The 15,139-nt window shown below is 43.9% G+C and overlaps 1 protein-coding gene and 1 long non-coding RNA gene across 2 annotated transcripts in view; one reads left to right on the top strand and one right to left on the bottom strand.

Annotated features, from left to right (window-relative positions):
- The window catches only part of LOC135110933 (mediator of DNA damage checkpoint protein 1-like), an 18,789-nt gene extending 4,057 nt beyond the window's left edge, over window positions 1-14,732 (top strand). Inside the window, exon 2 of the mRNA XM_064023619.1 lies at window positions 8,853-14,732. Within this exon, the coding sequence (XP_063879689.1) occupies window positions 8,853-13,082 (4,230 nt within the window). The 3' untranslated portion in view covers window positions 13,083-14,732. The remainder of the gene's footprint in view (window positions 1-8,852) is intronic.
- Window positions 1-15,139, bottom strand: part of LOC135111316 (uncharacterized) — a 109,801-nt gene that overhangs the window by 80,878 nt on the left and 13,784 nt on the right. The gene's annotated exons all lie outside the window — the stretch shown is intronic.

Here is a 15,139-nt window from a genome sequence, read left to right as displayed (position 1 = left end):
TGCCCGTCTGCCTGTCTGTTTTCATTATCTATTGTTGTTGTTTTTTTCTGCCTCAGTGACTCTATCTTTTTTTTTTTTTTTTAACTGCATGCTTGTCTAAGTTTTTATGTTATGATTTTATGCCTTATTTGTAGCATTTATCCTTTCTTCTTCCGTGTCTTATTTTCTTCGTCTATCTACGTATCTATTTACACATTAAATATTCTCACATGTTTGTGTGTAACTTTTTTTTTTTCTTCAACATCTACTCACACTCGTACATTTACTTTTTGCTTACGTCCCTGTCCTTCTCCCTTCCTTTACCTGACCTATGCATTGTTAACATATACTATAATGAACGCTCTGGCCACCTGTGTGCTTGTTTGTGTCTACTGGCGGGGCACTCAAGGGTGACTGAATTCCACTAAAGCCTTGGGTACTTTGGTCTTCATCACTTCATCCCTCGTAGGAAGTTTATGTGTTTACGGCTCATATAAACACCAAACATTGAACTTCCATACAGAATTAAGAGGCGGTCTAATAGAGAGGTCTTTACGTGTAAGGGTACTAAGGTTAGTTACTATGCTTTCTCCTTTTCCAGCTTGTTCTAAATATATTTTCTCTCTTTCTTTTTTCGCACCGTAATCTTGTTCTTCACGTATTTTCCACTTTTCTCTATCTTTTACAGTCTTTACTCTCGTCTAAATACACGTTTCTTTCTTATTTTCATTTCTGTACCTCTGCTTCTTCATACCCTTTCCTGCACTGTAACCTTTCTTTTTTCTTCCCTTTACTGTATCCTAACCACACCCAACCACGTCATCTGTCACTTTTTGTGCCCCACCCCGTTCCTTTCTCATCTCTTTCCTTTCCCTTACCGACACATTCCCTTCGCCTCTATCTTCTATCTATCCTTCCTTACACTTACGTCTCTCCATCATCCTCTCCCTTTCTCTTACGGTGTCCCAGCCACGCCCACGTCCCATACTGTTAAATATATTATTCTCTTTTTAGGATTGTTTTCAAAGGCCACGGGGACTGTTATGTGGGTCTTTTCCCTCTGATGGCACATAATCGCTGTTAATTTATTACTGGAATCATGAAAACGCCCTTAAGAATGTCGCTAACTTTCCCTAAAGCCTGAAAGTTGTCTAGATCAGAATCTTGGTTAAACTATCACTAGAATTATGAAAATCCACATTACATCCCCAGTGAATTCCACTAGATCCAGTTAAAAGTCATTTAGGCAAAAATCGTTCTTAAACTATAACTGAAATTATGAAAACGCTCTTGAAAACTCCAATAACTTACACTAGAGTCTTTAAAAAGTCGTTTAGATCAAATGCCAAAACATTCATGAGTACGGATCTTAACTTCCTGAAGCCGGTAACCTTATTATGTTCATATTTTTAATGCACAAATTAGGAAGATCCAGGGGCAAAAACAACTTCAGGGAAAATGCCCCACTAATTGTCTCTGCCATAAAAGAAAGAAGGAAAAAAAAGAATACTAAAGAAGAGCTGATTCAATTTTGGTGGCGCTTTCTTACTACTCTCTTAAATAAGGACAAGTCGAGGGAATTACCTCACGAACAAAAGAAAAAAATGCTCCTTCCCTCCCCCCCTTCTCTCTCTCTCTCTCTCTCTCTCTCTCTCTCTCTCTCTCTCTCTCTCTCTCTCTCTCTCTCTCTCTCTCTCTCTCTCTCTCTCTCTCTCTCTCTCTCTCTCTCTCTCTCTCTCTCCTTCTCTTCAACACTTTCCCTGCCGCCACCTGGTCCTCCTTGATTGAGAAAGGCGACCTGGGTCCAGTCAACCTACTAACATTTATAAAGCTCCACCACCACCACCACTTCCACCACCATCGCCACCGTCACCTCAAGGCCGACGCACCACTTCTAGCTCGTCTAACTCCACCTTGCAATTTAGGGCAAAAACTTACTATATTACCTCTCTCTCTCTCTCTCTCTCTCTCTCTCTCTGGATTCCTTATTCAGTCTCGCTCTCTGTTACGATGCGTATGTGCATGTGTGTGTGAAGACCTTGAAGAGGGAGGGAATTCCAGCCACACCTTTTTTTGTCACCATCACTCACAACCGGTCCACTTTTTAATTATCTTTTCTTTTCCCTTCTCCTTTGACCTTTTCTCTCACTGACCAAAGAAACCACTCATGCTAAAACTGAAACAAGCGAACAACAACAACAACAACAACAACAACAACAACAACAACAACAACAACACAAACATCAAAATCTAAGATAAAGAATTAGGTTATGATCTTATTAAGCTGTTACTCTACCTGGTAACGCTACAGCAGGTGAGACGCACAGGTGGGTAACAGGTTGGGCAGGTAAGGGCTGGGTCAGAAGGGTTCACTTTTTGGCGGTGACCTCGATAAGTGACTTTTTTGGGTGTGTCTGTGTGTGTGTGTTTGGGAGGGAAAGTGTTGCTGGTTTTCGTTTGCTGAGGAGGCGACTAAAGGATTAAGAGTTCAGTAGCAGTAGTAGTAGTAGTAGTAGTAGTAGTAGTAGTAGTGGTAGTAGTAGTAGTAGTAGTAGTAGTAGTAGTAGTAGTAGTAGTAGTAGTAGTAGTAGTAGTAGTAGTAGTAGTAGTAGTAGTCTGGTGAAAAGTGAATTTATCGTAATCTCTCTCTCTCTCTCTCTCTCTCTCTCTCTCTCTAATCACTATGACCGTTAAAAATTTCGCCATCTCCCTTTTTACGTAATTTTATATGGACCTCCCGAAGCTCCCTTTCCCCCCTTCTCTCTCTCTCTCTCTCTCTCTCTCTCTCTCTCTCTCTCTCTCTCTCTCTCTCTCTAGGAAGAAAAAGGAGGTTGTTGGCCGCCGTTTTTTTCATTGTTTATATTTTTTTTACGCCGTTCTTATCGAAAGTAAAAGTGACCGCAGAAGGAAGGGAGTAGGGGGAGGGTGGAAGGGAGAGAGGGAAGGGAAGGCAATGGAATGAATGAAGGGAGGAAAGGAAGAATGAGAGTAGAGAAAGAGGAATGAAGGAAGGAAAGGAGGGAGAGAAGGTAGTGGAATAAATGAAGGGAAGAAAGGAATGAGGAATGATGGGAGACTAATGGAGTGAAAATGAGGGAGGGAAGGAATGAGGAAGGAAGGGAAAAGAAGGATGGGAGAGATAGGAAAGGAGGAGGGAAGGAGGGAAAGAGGAAAGCGTTCAATCTTACAAAGAATCACGCCGTAATTTTTACTTTCATTATTTTATTGTTATTTTTATTACTTTACATCACATTTTAATTTTTCTCTTGTTGTCAATTTTCATTTTTGTTTTTATTCTGCTTTTTCCCACACACACACACACTCACACACACACACACACACACACACACACACACACACACACACACACACACACACACACACACACAAGTCAAACTGAGGCCATATTTGAAGACATGACTAGAGGAAAAACTGGAAGACGAGGAGGAGGAGGAGGAGGTGTCATAAGAAGGTGAAAGGGAAAGAAGTGCGTGTGAAAATCAGACAGGCGAGTCATGCACGAACCAATATGAAAGAAAAAAGCGAGAAAAGATACCGAAAACTATGAATGCTATTTGTGTGTGTGTGTGTGTGTGTGTGTGTGTGTGTGTGTGTGTGTGTGTGTGTGTGTGTGTGTGTGTGTGAGCACATAATTGAATAAACATTAGGAAATCACCTGAATTCTTGCAGTAGACCGAAAATATATGATGATGAAATGAAACTGTAGTAGAAAGATATATTAGCAAAGTAAATAATAAGACAACTAACTAACTAGCTGGCCAAATAATTAAATAACTAACGAACGAACGGCAATAGTAATTTAATGGATAGGCAATCAAAGTCTAACTCTCATGCAAGTCTATCTAAACTAACATAAGTCTATCTATTTTCAGAGGTTCTTCTTCTATATAGCCAGGGTTCACACATCAAAGATAAATATTCAAATAACAGCATGGGGGTTCATTCAGGGTAAAAAGTGGTATTGAAAGGAGACTTCTGTATATGGTCAGGATAATCTAGTTCTCCGGCTGGCGTCTTGATTCTCTCTCTCTCTCTCTCTCTCTCTCTCTCTCTCTCTCTCTCTCTCTCTCATTGTAAGCATAACGTCCTCAGACCAGAGCGTTGCCCCTCTGCTACTCTGCTCTAACTGTTCAGGAATTTAGCCTCGGAAAAAAAAAAAAAAGTTACCGCCAAAATAGGACACAGGACACCGCACGTCAGGATAAAGAAAAAATTATAATAAAAAAAAACCCAACGGTGTCAATAAGCCTTGATGATAACGAAAAAAATAAAATAAAATAAAGATAAAACAATAAAGCGCACGGACACACACACACACACACACACACACACACACACACACACACACACACACACACACACACACACACACACACACACACACACATGTTAAATAAGAAAAACCAATGAAGCATGATTATTCAGAGAGAGAGAGAGAGAGAGAGAGAGAGAGAGAGAGAGAGAGAGAGAGAGAGAGAGAGAGAGAGAGAGAGAGAGAGAGAGAGAGACTGGTGCGTAAATGAGAACAAGAGGGAGAGTAATTTGGATCATTTAAGTGGAGGTGAGAGAGAGAGAGAGAGGGAGGAAAGAAGGGAGGAGTGTACCTTGAGGGCCTTAGGAGGAGGAGGAGGAGGAGACGAAGTGGAGCGCAGTCACTTTCTCTTGTACTGTACGAGAGTGAAAGTAGGAGGAGGAGGGGGAGGAAGAGAAGCTGGCCTTGACTCCTCCTCCTCCTCCTCATCATCATCATCATCATCATCATCATCATCATTCTCCTTCATCTCCCCTAAACCTTGGAGAAAGTGAGATATTAGATAAAGAGAGAGAGAGAGAGAGAGAGAGAGAGAGAGAGAGAGAGAGAGAGAGAGAGAGAGAGAGAGAGAGAGAGAAAGGAGGGAAAGAGAACCGCTTGCGTCTCCAGGATTTTATTTATTTTTCTTTTCGAACCGAGTCACAAAAGTCGTCAATAAAGTCAACACATTAAAGGCGTCGAATCTGAGTCAATATTTCTTCCTTCGGTTTAATTCGTTCCCGTTAACAATTGAATCTCACGGCCTCGACATTTACACCTAAACCATTTTTCGCTCCCGTTTTCTTTCTCTACTGTCCAAGTTTTCATTTCCTCAGTTTGGAGATAAAAAATTGTAATGCGTTATTTTGCCCGGATATATATATATTTCTTTTTAATCTTTTTTTCTTTCTTCTTCCATCTCTTGATTTTATTCCTTCTTGTCCTGTTAAGTTTTCATTTTCTGCCTTCGAAATGAAAAAAATGTAGTTTTCTTTTACATTTTCTTCTTTTCATTCCTTTTTTATTAATAATTTCTGCTATCTACCTCTTGTTTTCTGTTTCTGCATCTCGTTTAATATCTTCGACTCTCTCTCTCTCTCTCTCTCTCTCTCTCTCTCTCTCTCTCTCTCTCTCTCTCTCTCTCTCTCTCTCTCTCTCTGACCACATTTGTCGAAGCTCTAGTCTTATAATCACAATAATCTGATTCCCTGCATTAAGTTTACTCTGTCATTCTTTACCGTCTGATTTGACTGGGAGCTCGCGGTCCTTGAGTCTGAGATGGAAAGCTGAGACACTGGTGGTAGTGGTAGTGACGACTGTATTCTTCTCTTAACCCATTCACTGCGATATGCAAGAATTCACAGCACGAGAAGCAATGCGTTGAATTATTACAAACACATACAAGAAAGGAGATAAAAAGAATACATCTTGTAATTTCAAGGCAGTACAATGTTTGGAAGTGGTTGTAGAGCAAGAAAAGATGTGTCAGAGATTAGTTACGAAAAAAGGATGTGTCCAATAGCAATGAAAGGATTAATTAAGGTATATATAGGCAGTGTGTAAGATTAGAGTACATGTTACTTATAGTGTACTTTCAAACTATATAGCTTTATGTTGCTTTAAAATGGTAATGGTTTTCTTTAGAACTTTTGCTACAAAAATGGAAAGTTAGTTTAGTTGCCACATAATTCATATACCATCTATATGCTTTCTTATTTCTTCCTCGGATCAGGGTCTCATTTCCATTTTCCATTTCATTTTCTTCCAGACACGTCATGTTTATCAGTTTTGTCTTTACTTCTCACCTTCAGGTCCGTGTTCTGAAAGGCTTCGTTCTCTCATAAGGACCATTTTCAAAGGCCACAGAGATGATCAGTCTGGTTCTCATCAATGTTTTTTTTTTTTTTTTCTATTGATAATGTAGGATTCTTGTTAGCTTGTCACTAGAACCATAAAACTCGAAAACCATAACTTCCACCAAAAGGATCACTAGGGTCATCAAAAACACTTGAACACTGCAATAACTTCCACTAGAACCTTGTTAAACTATTACTAGAATTATGAAGACATCCTTAAAAACCCCCAACAACTTCTAAAAGAGCTTTCTTCAATTATCACAAGAATCATGGAAATATCCTTGAAAACCCAGTATATAACTTCCACTGCAGCATCTTTAAAAATCACCATTAGATTAGATACTCTTGAAAACCACACTAACTTCCAGTAAAGCTTGTTGGAAATATTCGGGATAAGACCGAAGAAACATTTAATTAAGAATATCAACCCCAGATTCACCACAAACCCTTCATAACACTAGTCCCAATACTCCACAAACGCTCCATGATATATTTTCCCACACAAGTCATTTAATTTCCGTTAGTGTGCCTTTAATTTCCCCGCCAAAAAAAAAAGAAAAAGAAAAAAAGAAAAAGTGTCCCGTTCCAGAGGGGTCATCAGTTTAGTTCGCTCTGTGGGTGTGACAATGAACGGGTTCCTCTCCTATGTATGGGAATAGAACGACCTTTTAGAGCAGCATTCCTGACCGCAAGCGTGAGTTTAAGTGACGGCAATCGGGCGTACACACACACACACACACACACACACACACACACACACACACACACACACACACACACACACACACACACACAAAATGTCACTCACACTAGAAAAAAAAATACCATGAAAAGCCTTAAAAATATAAATAAATGAATAGTATATAAATATATAAGAAAGTGACTGTTCTTGACTTATTTCAAATAATTATTAATCAATCAGTCAATTAGTTAATCATTTTCTGTCCTTAATCTCTCTCTCTCTCTCTCTCTCTCTCTCTCTCTCTCTCTCTCTCTCTCTCTCTCTCTCTCTCTCTCTCTCTCTCTCTCTCTCTCTCTCTCTCTCTCTCTCTCTCTCATATTCAATATAGCATAATCACCTCCTTCATATTGCTTCCTACGATACCCTCTTTTCCTTCTTTCTCCTTTGATTCTTACAAACACACATGCCCTTTCGTGCCCTCCCCTCCTCCCTCCTTTGCTCCTCCTCTCCTTCAGTATCCTTGAGAGACATAATCAGCCACGCCCTAGAGGTATGTGGGCACCCAAGCACCAACTTTTTTTTTTTTTTTGGTGAGGGGGTGTGGATGAAGGAGAGAAGGGCTATTATTATTATTATTATTATTATTATTATTATTATTATTATTATTATTTCTTCAATTGTTGTTGTTGCTGCTGTTTCTCATGAATTTTTCAAATCATACACATACTCAGAGAGAGAGAGAGAGAGAGAGAGAGAGAGAGAGAGAGAGAGAGAGAGAGAGAGAAAGTAACAAGCCCTTATTTTAAAAAGTGGATATAATAAATAAAGAAAAATTCACTTTAAATATTTACGTTGATGTGGATAAAGTGAGCGAGTAAGCGAGAGTGAAATGCGGAAATGCTTCTTCAACTCTCCATTGCTCTTGACATCTCACCTTCAGAGAGGGAGAAAGAGAGAGAGAGAGAGAGAGAGAGAGAGAGAGAGAGAGAGAGAGAGAGAGAGAGAGAGAGAGAGAGAGAGAGAGAGAGAGAGAGAGAGAGAGAACAATGATGGGACGAGTGGTGGGCTGAGTGATGGGCCGAATAATGGGACGAGTGATGGGTCGAGGAATTGGTAACACAGAGAACCAGGGCGATGTTTTCTCACCTTTATTAGTGAATAACATCATCAGCTTTTATATCTTAAGCTTTTACTATGTAAGTCTCCCCTTAACTTTAACAACTTGGCTTTTTTTTTTTTTTTTTTGATGATTTTACATTAGAAAGTTGGGTGAGTTACGAGACGCAAGAATACTGTATAGAATGGAAATGCACAAAAATTTTCCCGTTAAATGAATCTAATAATAAAATTGTTTCTCTCTTCTCCTTTCTTTTTCTACTACAAGTTGCTATAGAAAACAAGGTAAAAAAAAAAAAGAAACATTAGAGCGGAAACTCGTATAAACAACATATTTTGTTAGTGGGTATAACAAGAATCTTATTGTTCGAAAACCCTTTTTCTTACACATTAAATGAAAAAAAGGAAAAGTCAATTCTCCAGCTGATATATCTGCCTGTGAAAGTAGTAGTAGCAGCAGTAGTAGTAGTAGTAGTAGTAGTAGTAGTAGTAGTAGTAGTAGTAGTAGTAGTAGTAGTAGTAGTAGTAGTAGTAGTAGTTGTAGTAGTAGTAATAGTAGTAGTAGTAGTAGTAGTAGTAGTAGTAGTAGTAGTTGTTGTTGTTGTTGCTGTTGTTGTAGTCTGCTACTCACCACAAACGACAGATTTGTATATGTATATACTTGTAACCATTGATTTCAGAAGATGAAATGACACTATTTATCAGGTCGCGTTAAAAGTCGGCATAGAACTGCCACACACACGGGTAAAAAAGTTCAGATAAATAACTTTATCTAGTAAAAGAACACACACACACACACACACACACACAGGTATGGGATGGAATCAGTGTAGGATATAGACATAACCTTGGATCGTTGTGATTCCTTCCTCCCAGTACTTGTCTGATGCATGCTTACTCTTTGCAGATATTACTGTTGGTGGCCCTTGCGGTCGGCCAGGACGACAGGAGACAGAAGGCTCGAGCAAAATTCCTCGAGTTAGCCAACAGAGCAAGGAATGGAGACGCGGAAGCACAGCAGGAACTACTTGCTCGCCGCCGTTTTCGGACACCATCGGCAGAGCGAGTGTCAGTTGTCACACCCTTGGAGAAGGAGTCTCCGGCTCGTGTGAAGGCTGCGGTACCTCCCGCATTAGTACCACAGCCAGTGTTCTCTGAGGGACAAGCGCCACCCGTGGAGGAGAAAGGTCCGCAGCAGCTTCGCCAGCGGCAGCATGTGTCTCAATCTCTTGGTCCGGAGCCCACCACTTTCAGGCCACAGCCATTTGATCCAGTGTCTGAAACAGAGGGACCTATTGGGGAAACAGACTTAGTCACAGAAGAGCCTGTCTTTGATGTGGCACCAACAGACGCCGTGACCGAGGTCCCCCAAGGTGAATCCCCCGAACCGCCATCTGAGCCGAAACTGGAGGAGCAGCAAGTCCAAGAGCCTCAAAAACCAAGACTGATCGAGAACAATCTTCAGCGACAACGACCTGCTCTCAAGCGGCCAGATTTCTCAATTCCGTCTATTCCAGATATTCCAGATATTCCATCCATTCCAGCCATCCTATCCTCCATCCCGGCCATTCCAGAGTTCGCAGCCAATGAGCGGCAGTCGCGATCACGGCTCTCGGCTGCAAAACTCAAGCAGACGCGAACAGAGGGCGAACAGGTTGATGGGTCCCTTCATCTTCTGAAAACCGCGAGACTGCAACAGAATGACGATCGGTCAGCAGGTCCTCAAGTTGCCATCAAGAGACCAACCCAATCGCAGCAACCCATCAGGAGGCTTCAGCAACGGCCAGCACTTAAGAGGGTGCAGTCAACAAACAGGCGGCCACCACAACCTGAATCTACTGACAGAAGGCCACCACAACCTAAATCCAGCGACAGATCACCACAACCTGAGGCCATTCAAAGAAAACCACCACAGCCTCAGTCCAGCGACAGAAATCCACCGCAGTCTCTGGCTAGCGATAGAAATCCACCGCAGTCTCAGGGTACTGAAAGAAAACCACCACAGCCTCAATCCAGCGATAGAAGGCCACCTCAGCCTAGAACTAGACCCCCACAGCCTCAATCCGACGACAGTCGTCCACCTCCGCTTAAAACCAGGCCACCACAGCTTCATTCCGACGGCAGAAAGCCACCGCAGCTTCAGTCTGGTGGCAGAAGGCCACCACAGCTGAGCGGTAGAAGGCTACCACAGCTCCTATCCAGAGATAGAAAGCCACCACAGCCTCAATTAGATGGCAAGAGGCTTTCACCATTAGCAATCAGGCGCCCACCGCAGTTCAAAGCAGATACAAGCAGACCACAACAGTCCACACCTACCATCAAGGCGCCAAGTCCTCCACCATCACCTTCAGTAAATGAAAAACAGCCATCCGAGCCTCAGCCAGATGACAAGAAACCGTCAGAGGCACAAATGGATGAAAACAAGTCACCAAAGGCTCAGGAGGAGGAGAAGAAACTCTCACAGCCACAACCTGACGAAAAGAAGCCACCCCAGACCCTGCCAACTATCAAGCTGCCACCACAACCAATTCCAGTTCCTGCTGGGAAGCTACCACAACCAAGACCAGTTAACAAGCGAATCCGGAGACCAAGACCAGGAGCCAAGGGACGACCCCGACCGCAACCCCAGCCAGAGGCCAAGGGAGAGGAGGAGGCTCCAGGTAAGGCTCAGGAAGAAGCAAGCACCCCGGCAAAGAAAGCGGAGCAGCCAAAACTAGATTTCAACATATCAGCACAGATCGAAACCATCCTTAAGGAGCTAGATAAGAACCAAGCCACGACAGAACAGAGCAGACTGGCAACTGAAGAACCCAAACGGAGAAGGCCGTCTCCTAAGCGCCGTCCCCAGAGCAAAGCACTCGTATCCACTCGCCCACGCGTCCAGACCTTCACATCCGCACGGTCACAGACCACCACTCCTCGGATTAGTGCTGAGCGTGCCACCGATCCAGCTCTCGCGACGGTTGACCGCTACTCATACCATGAAGATGATGGAACCTATGTCTTTGGCTACCAAGCTGCTGACGGCTCATTCAAGGAAGAAAGGCGAGCGCCTGACTGCACTGTGACTGGCAAGTATGGTTACGTGGATCCCACCGGAACCCTTCGAGAGTTTACTTATTCATCAGGTAATGCGTGTGACACTAATGCCGAGGAAGATCCAGCCCTACAGGAGACACAGCCACGCAATGAACAATTCATCAAGCAGACAGCAGAACGACGCCTAACCAACGATGAGCTAAGCATTGTACAACCCAGCCGTCGTCGCCGTCCCGTGAGCCGTCTGACCCGTCCTCAGTTGGAGGTGACAGCGGAACCACGCCAACGTGTAAGAACCGGTCGCCGTAGACAGCCTCAGGCCACTTCGGCCCAACGTCCACAGGAACAACAGTTATTCCAGATTCCTCAGATTCCCTCGGCCGTCTTCACTACTTCACCTCCAGTCACCACCACAGAGCCTGCCTTCGCGACCCCATCCCCAATCTTCAACACTCCAGGGCCCATCTTTGTCACCCCAGCCCCAGAAACTTTCACCGCTCCCACATTCACTACACAAAAGAGTTTCAACAGGTTCACCACATCCCCTTCATTCCGCCAACCTCCGAGCTTAGAACGTTCGAGGACTAGTGCCTCACGAGGCCGTTCTCGCAGCCGAAGCCGATCTCGCAGTCGCTCTCGCGCCCGCGCTCAAGTGCAACAGGTTACACAACGCATACCAGAAATCCGACACTCTGTCCCAACACCTCCTTCTGCTCCTGTTAGTCTTCCATCATCACCACCACCACAAGTTTTCGAGGTTCAGCAGCAACAGCAGAGACAACAGCAACAGCAGCAGCAGCGGCAGCCTGTTCAGCCTTTTGACTTTGAGGGCGAGTTCAGTGATCTGTTTGATAACTTCGCTGTCACTCAGCCAGTTACCCAAGCACCTTTCTTTGCACCCACACAGGCTTTAGTGAGACCCACTCCCAGCCCAACCAAAGCACCCAGATCCAGAAGCAGAGCCAGAGCAAGAAGGCCAACTTCACAGCTACCTTCTGCCCCACCACCACCACCACCACCACCACCAAGCACAGCAGTTCCCCGGCCTACGTCACCACCACCAACCTTACCGCCATCTCAGGCCTTCGATGATGGATCTTTCACACTGGGCGGTGGCAGCAGCCAGGGCGCCCAGCAGTTGGTCTTTGATTCTGAACTCGGTACCTTCAGGACGGTTCACGTGCCTACCGCCCCCAAACAATCCCCTCCACCAGCTTTCCAAACTCCAATCCAGATTTCCTCCGTCCACCGCCCCGTAACTGAAGCATCGTTCCAGTCCCATGCCAGTCTCACTCCGGCTCCTCGTCCCGCTGCATCATCACATTTCGTGGCCCCAACACACTTCACATCCAGCTCTGTCACTGCTAGGCCTCAGCCTAAAATTCCATCTCCTCCTCGGCCCTCCACTCAGTTCCAGCCCAGGCCTCAACCAGCCCCCAGACCATCAAAGCCTCAAATTCGGGTAACACCTCGACCTCAGCCCACCTCTAGGCCATTCCAGCCACAGCAATTCCAGCCTCAGCCAGCCTCCCAGTCCTTCCAGCCTCAGCCAGCCTCCCAGTCCTTCCAGCCTCAGCCAGCCTCCCAGTCCTTCCAGCCTCAGCCACTACCACAGTCCTTCCAGCCTCAGCCAGCCCCAAGGCCTCAGTTCCAATCTTCATCTCAGCAGGTTTCCAATCAATTCCAGCCACAATCTCAGTCTATTCCCAAATCATTCCAGTCTCAGTCCACAGTGGTTTCTCACTTCGAAGCTCCAGGGCACTTCACTGCGCCCCAGAGTTCCGTTGCCGTGAGCTCGTTCCCAACTCAAAAGCAGCAGATCCACCACAAACCCCGCCCCGCTCCACCCCGCCCCGCTCCACCCCGCCCCGCTCCACCCCGCCCCGTTCCATCCCTCCCAGCTCCAGTCCCGAAGAGCACCTTCGTCCAGAACACACGACCACATTCAGGAATTCCACTGCCGGTGTTCGGAGGAGGCCAAGGATTTAATCCATTACCGCATGTCCCCACAGGAAGTCTTTCAATTAACAATCAAGGAAACGCAAACACTGGAGATGAATTCGACAAGTTCTTCTCAGAATTTTCCCTGAGCTTCTGAAGACCAGAAGCAAAAGGGTGGAGATTTTCTTCGCCTTATACAAAGTCTAGACATTAAGATATAACATTTTATAAGGTCTTTTTCTTATATGGAAACCTTATTATTTGTTGCCATGTACTGTAATTATTATAATTATATCATAATAATTTGCAACATGTTCGTTGCATCTTAACACTGCACGACTAGCGAGAAGTACGTTGCCCTCTTCGTCATTAGCAGGGACATTAAAACTTACACATTGAATAATATGTTGCATCATAACGTTGACTTCGAATATGAGGGACCGAGTGGCGCGTCTTCACCTGCACAACACTGAACTGGGAATGATCATTTCCTTTGGCTGACAGCTGCCTCTGGACGGACGTCAAACATTTCATTATTCTTTTTTCCATGGAGAGCAATTTTGTATCTATATTGGTTTCCAACCTTATTAATATCCACACATGCCTTCACACTCTACAGCTGCTACACACGCTGCGTCAGGCGGCACTGCGCGTTCAGCCTGACGAACACTACTTGCACCACATATGCTGCTGTACATAATCTGCTTCAACACAAAAATTTTGCAAGCTTTTCACTACCTCAACCTTAGACCATTTGTCATTCTATCATTACCCTTACCTGTGGCCTCTGCTTCAAGCCACACCCCACGACTACCCTCCCCTCATTTGTCATCTGCTTTAACTTAAGACAAATGTAAATCAGTTATGCACTGCCGACAACAGAACAGTGTGACGACTGTCCACATTGATAGAAATCCCGTCGGTATACCTGAGGTCATTAGAAGGTCAGCTGACTGCTGAGGATCGTTTCCATTCACAGGGAAGGACAGTAAAGCTTTGGATCATCCAGCACGACAGAATAAATGAAACATGGCAAAAAGTAATGCAAAATAAACATTGTCCCTCTATTACATGACGAAATGCTATAGAGTTTTACTTAGAATCGCTATCAGGCACCAGCAGTTCAGAAAGATGTTGATACAGTTTCAACTACCGTGAAATTAACAGTGTGAACAGTGTGAGGCTTAGGCATCATGAGACGAACTTTTAAAAGACAAGAAGACCGCTTACTGTCTGGCGCCGAGATGAAACACAAGCAAAGAGCAGAATCAGCCACCAACGATGGTCACACACACACACACACACACACACACACACACACACACACACACACACACACACACACACACACACACACACACACTACAACAGAAGAGATAGGAATGTGCAGAAAAAAATCTGTAGAATACATGACTAGAAGTGTGTGTAAGCAACATGTACTTACATAAATATAAGGAAAAATATAACAATTCGGTATCAAAAGATGGGTGGGTACAAGCTTGACTCAGTCATGTAGGATAACAAATGAAATGCAAATAGTTAAACGACAGATTTGCAGTAAGCGGATAAACAGGAATCTATGAGTGGTAAAGAAGGTGAGCTCCTTAAAAGTAGTTCCCTGTTGCCTCTGTAAACCTAACTTTACACGTCAAGCAGGGACGTACGTGACAGGCATCTGATTCTCCCCTCACAACAGGAGCACTACATATAACGATGACGACTTGCTGATGTGTTGCCGTGTTCTGTACATAAGTGTAACATAGGTTTCATATTTTGCATGTTCCCCACAATAAAGAACGATTATTTACTCGTGGAACTTTTCAGTCATCCTCAGCTGCTATTCCTGCTGTACTCCTGTGTTTCACGCCAGCCAGGTCCTTATTTAAACCGTTTTCACTTTCGTAAGGACTATTGTTAGAGCAATGTTTTGTCAGGCTCTCATGAGTATTTTTTTTTTTTTGTGTGTGTGTTTCAATTCATGATACATAATCCTTGACTCCTATTTTGAAGCGATTTGTTTTCATATAAGACCTATTTTCAAAAGCTACGGAGATTGGTCAGATATCTTCTCATTGATGATGTGCTGTCCATATTAAACTAGCGCTAGAATAATGAAAACACCTTTGAAAATATCAATAACTTATACTTGACCTGCTGAATGTAATAGAAATCTGACTCCAAAATGCTTGAGGATGATGGACCTTCGCAAGCTAT

Source organism: Scylla paramamosain, chromosome 21, assembly GCF_035594125.1.
Source record: "Scylla paramamosain isolate STU-SP2022 chromosome 21, ASM3559412v1, whole genome shotgun sequence".
NCBI classification, from domain to species: Eukaryota; Metazoa; Arthropoda; class Malacostraca; order Decapoda; family Portunidae; genus Scylla; species Scylla paramamosain.
The sequence above is the reverse complement of the archived record's forward strand: the minus strand, read 5'-3'. Positions and strand labels throughout refer to the sequence as shown.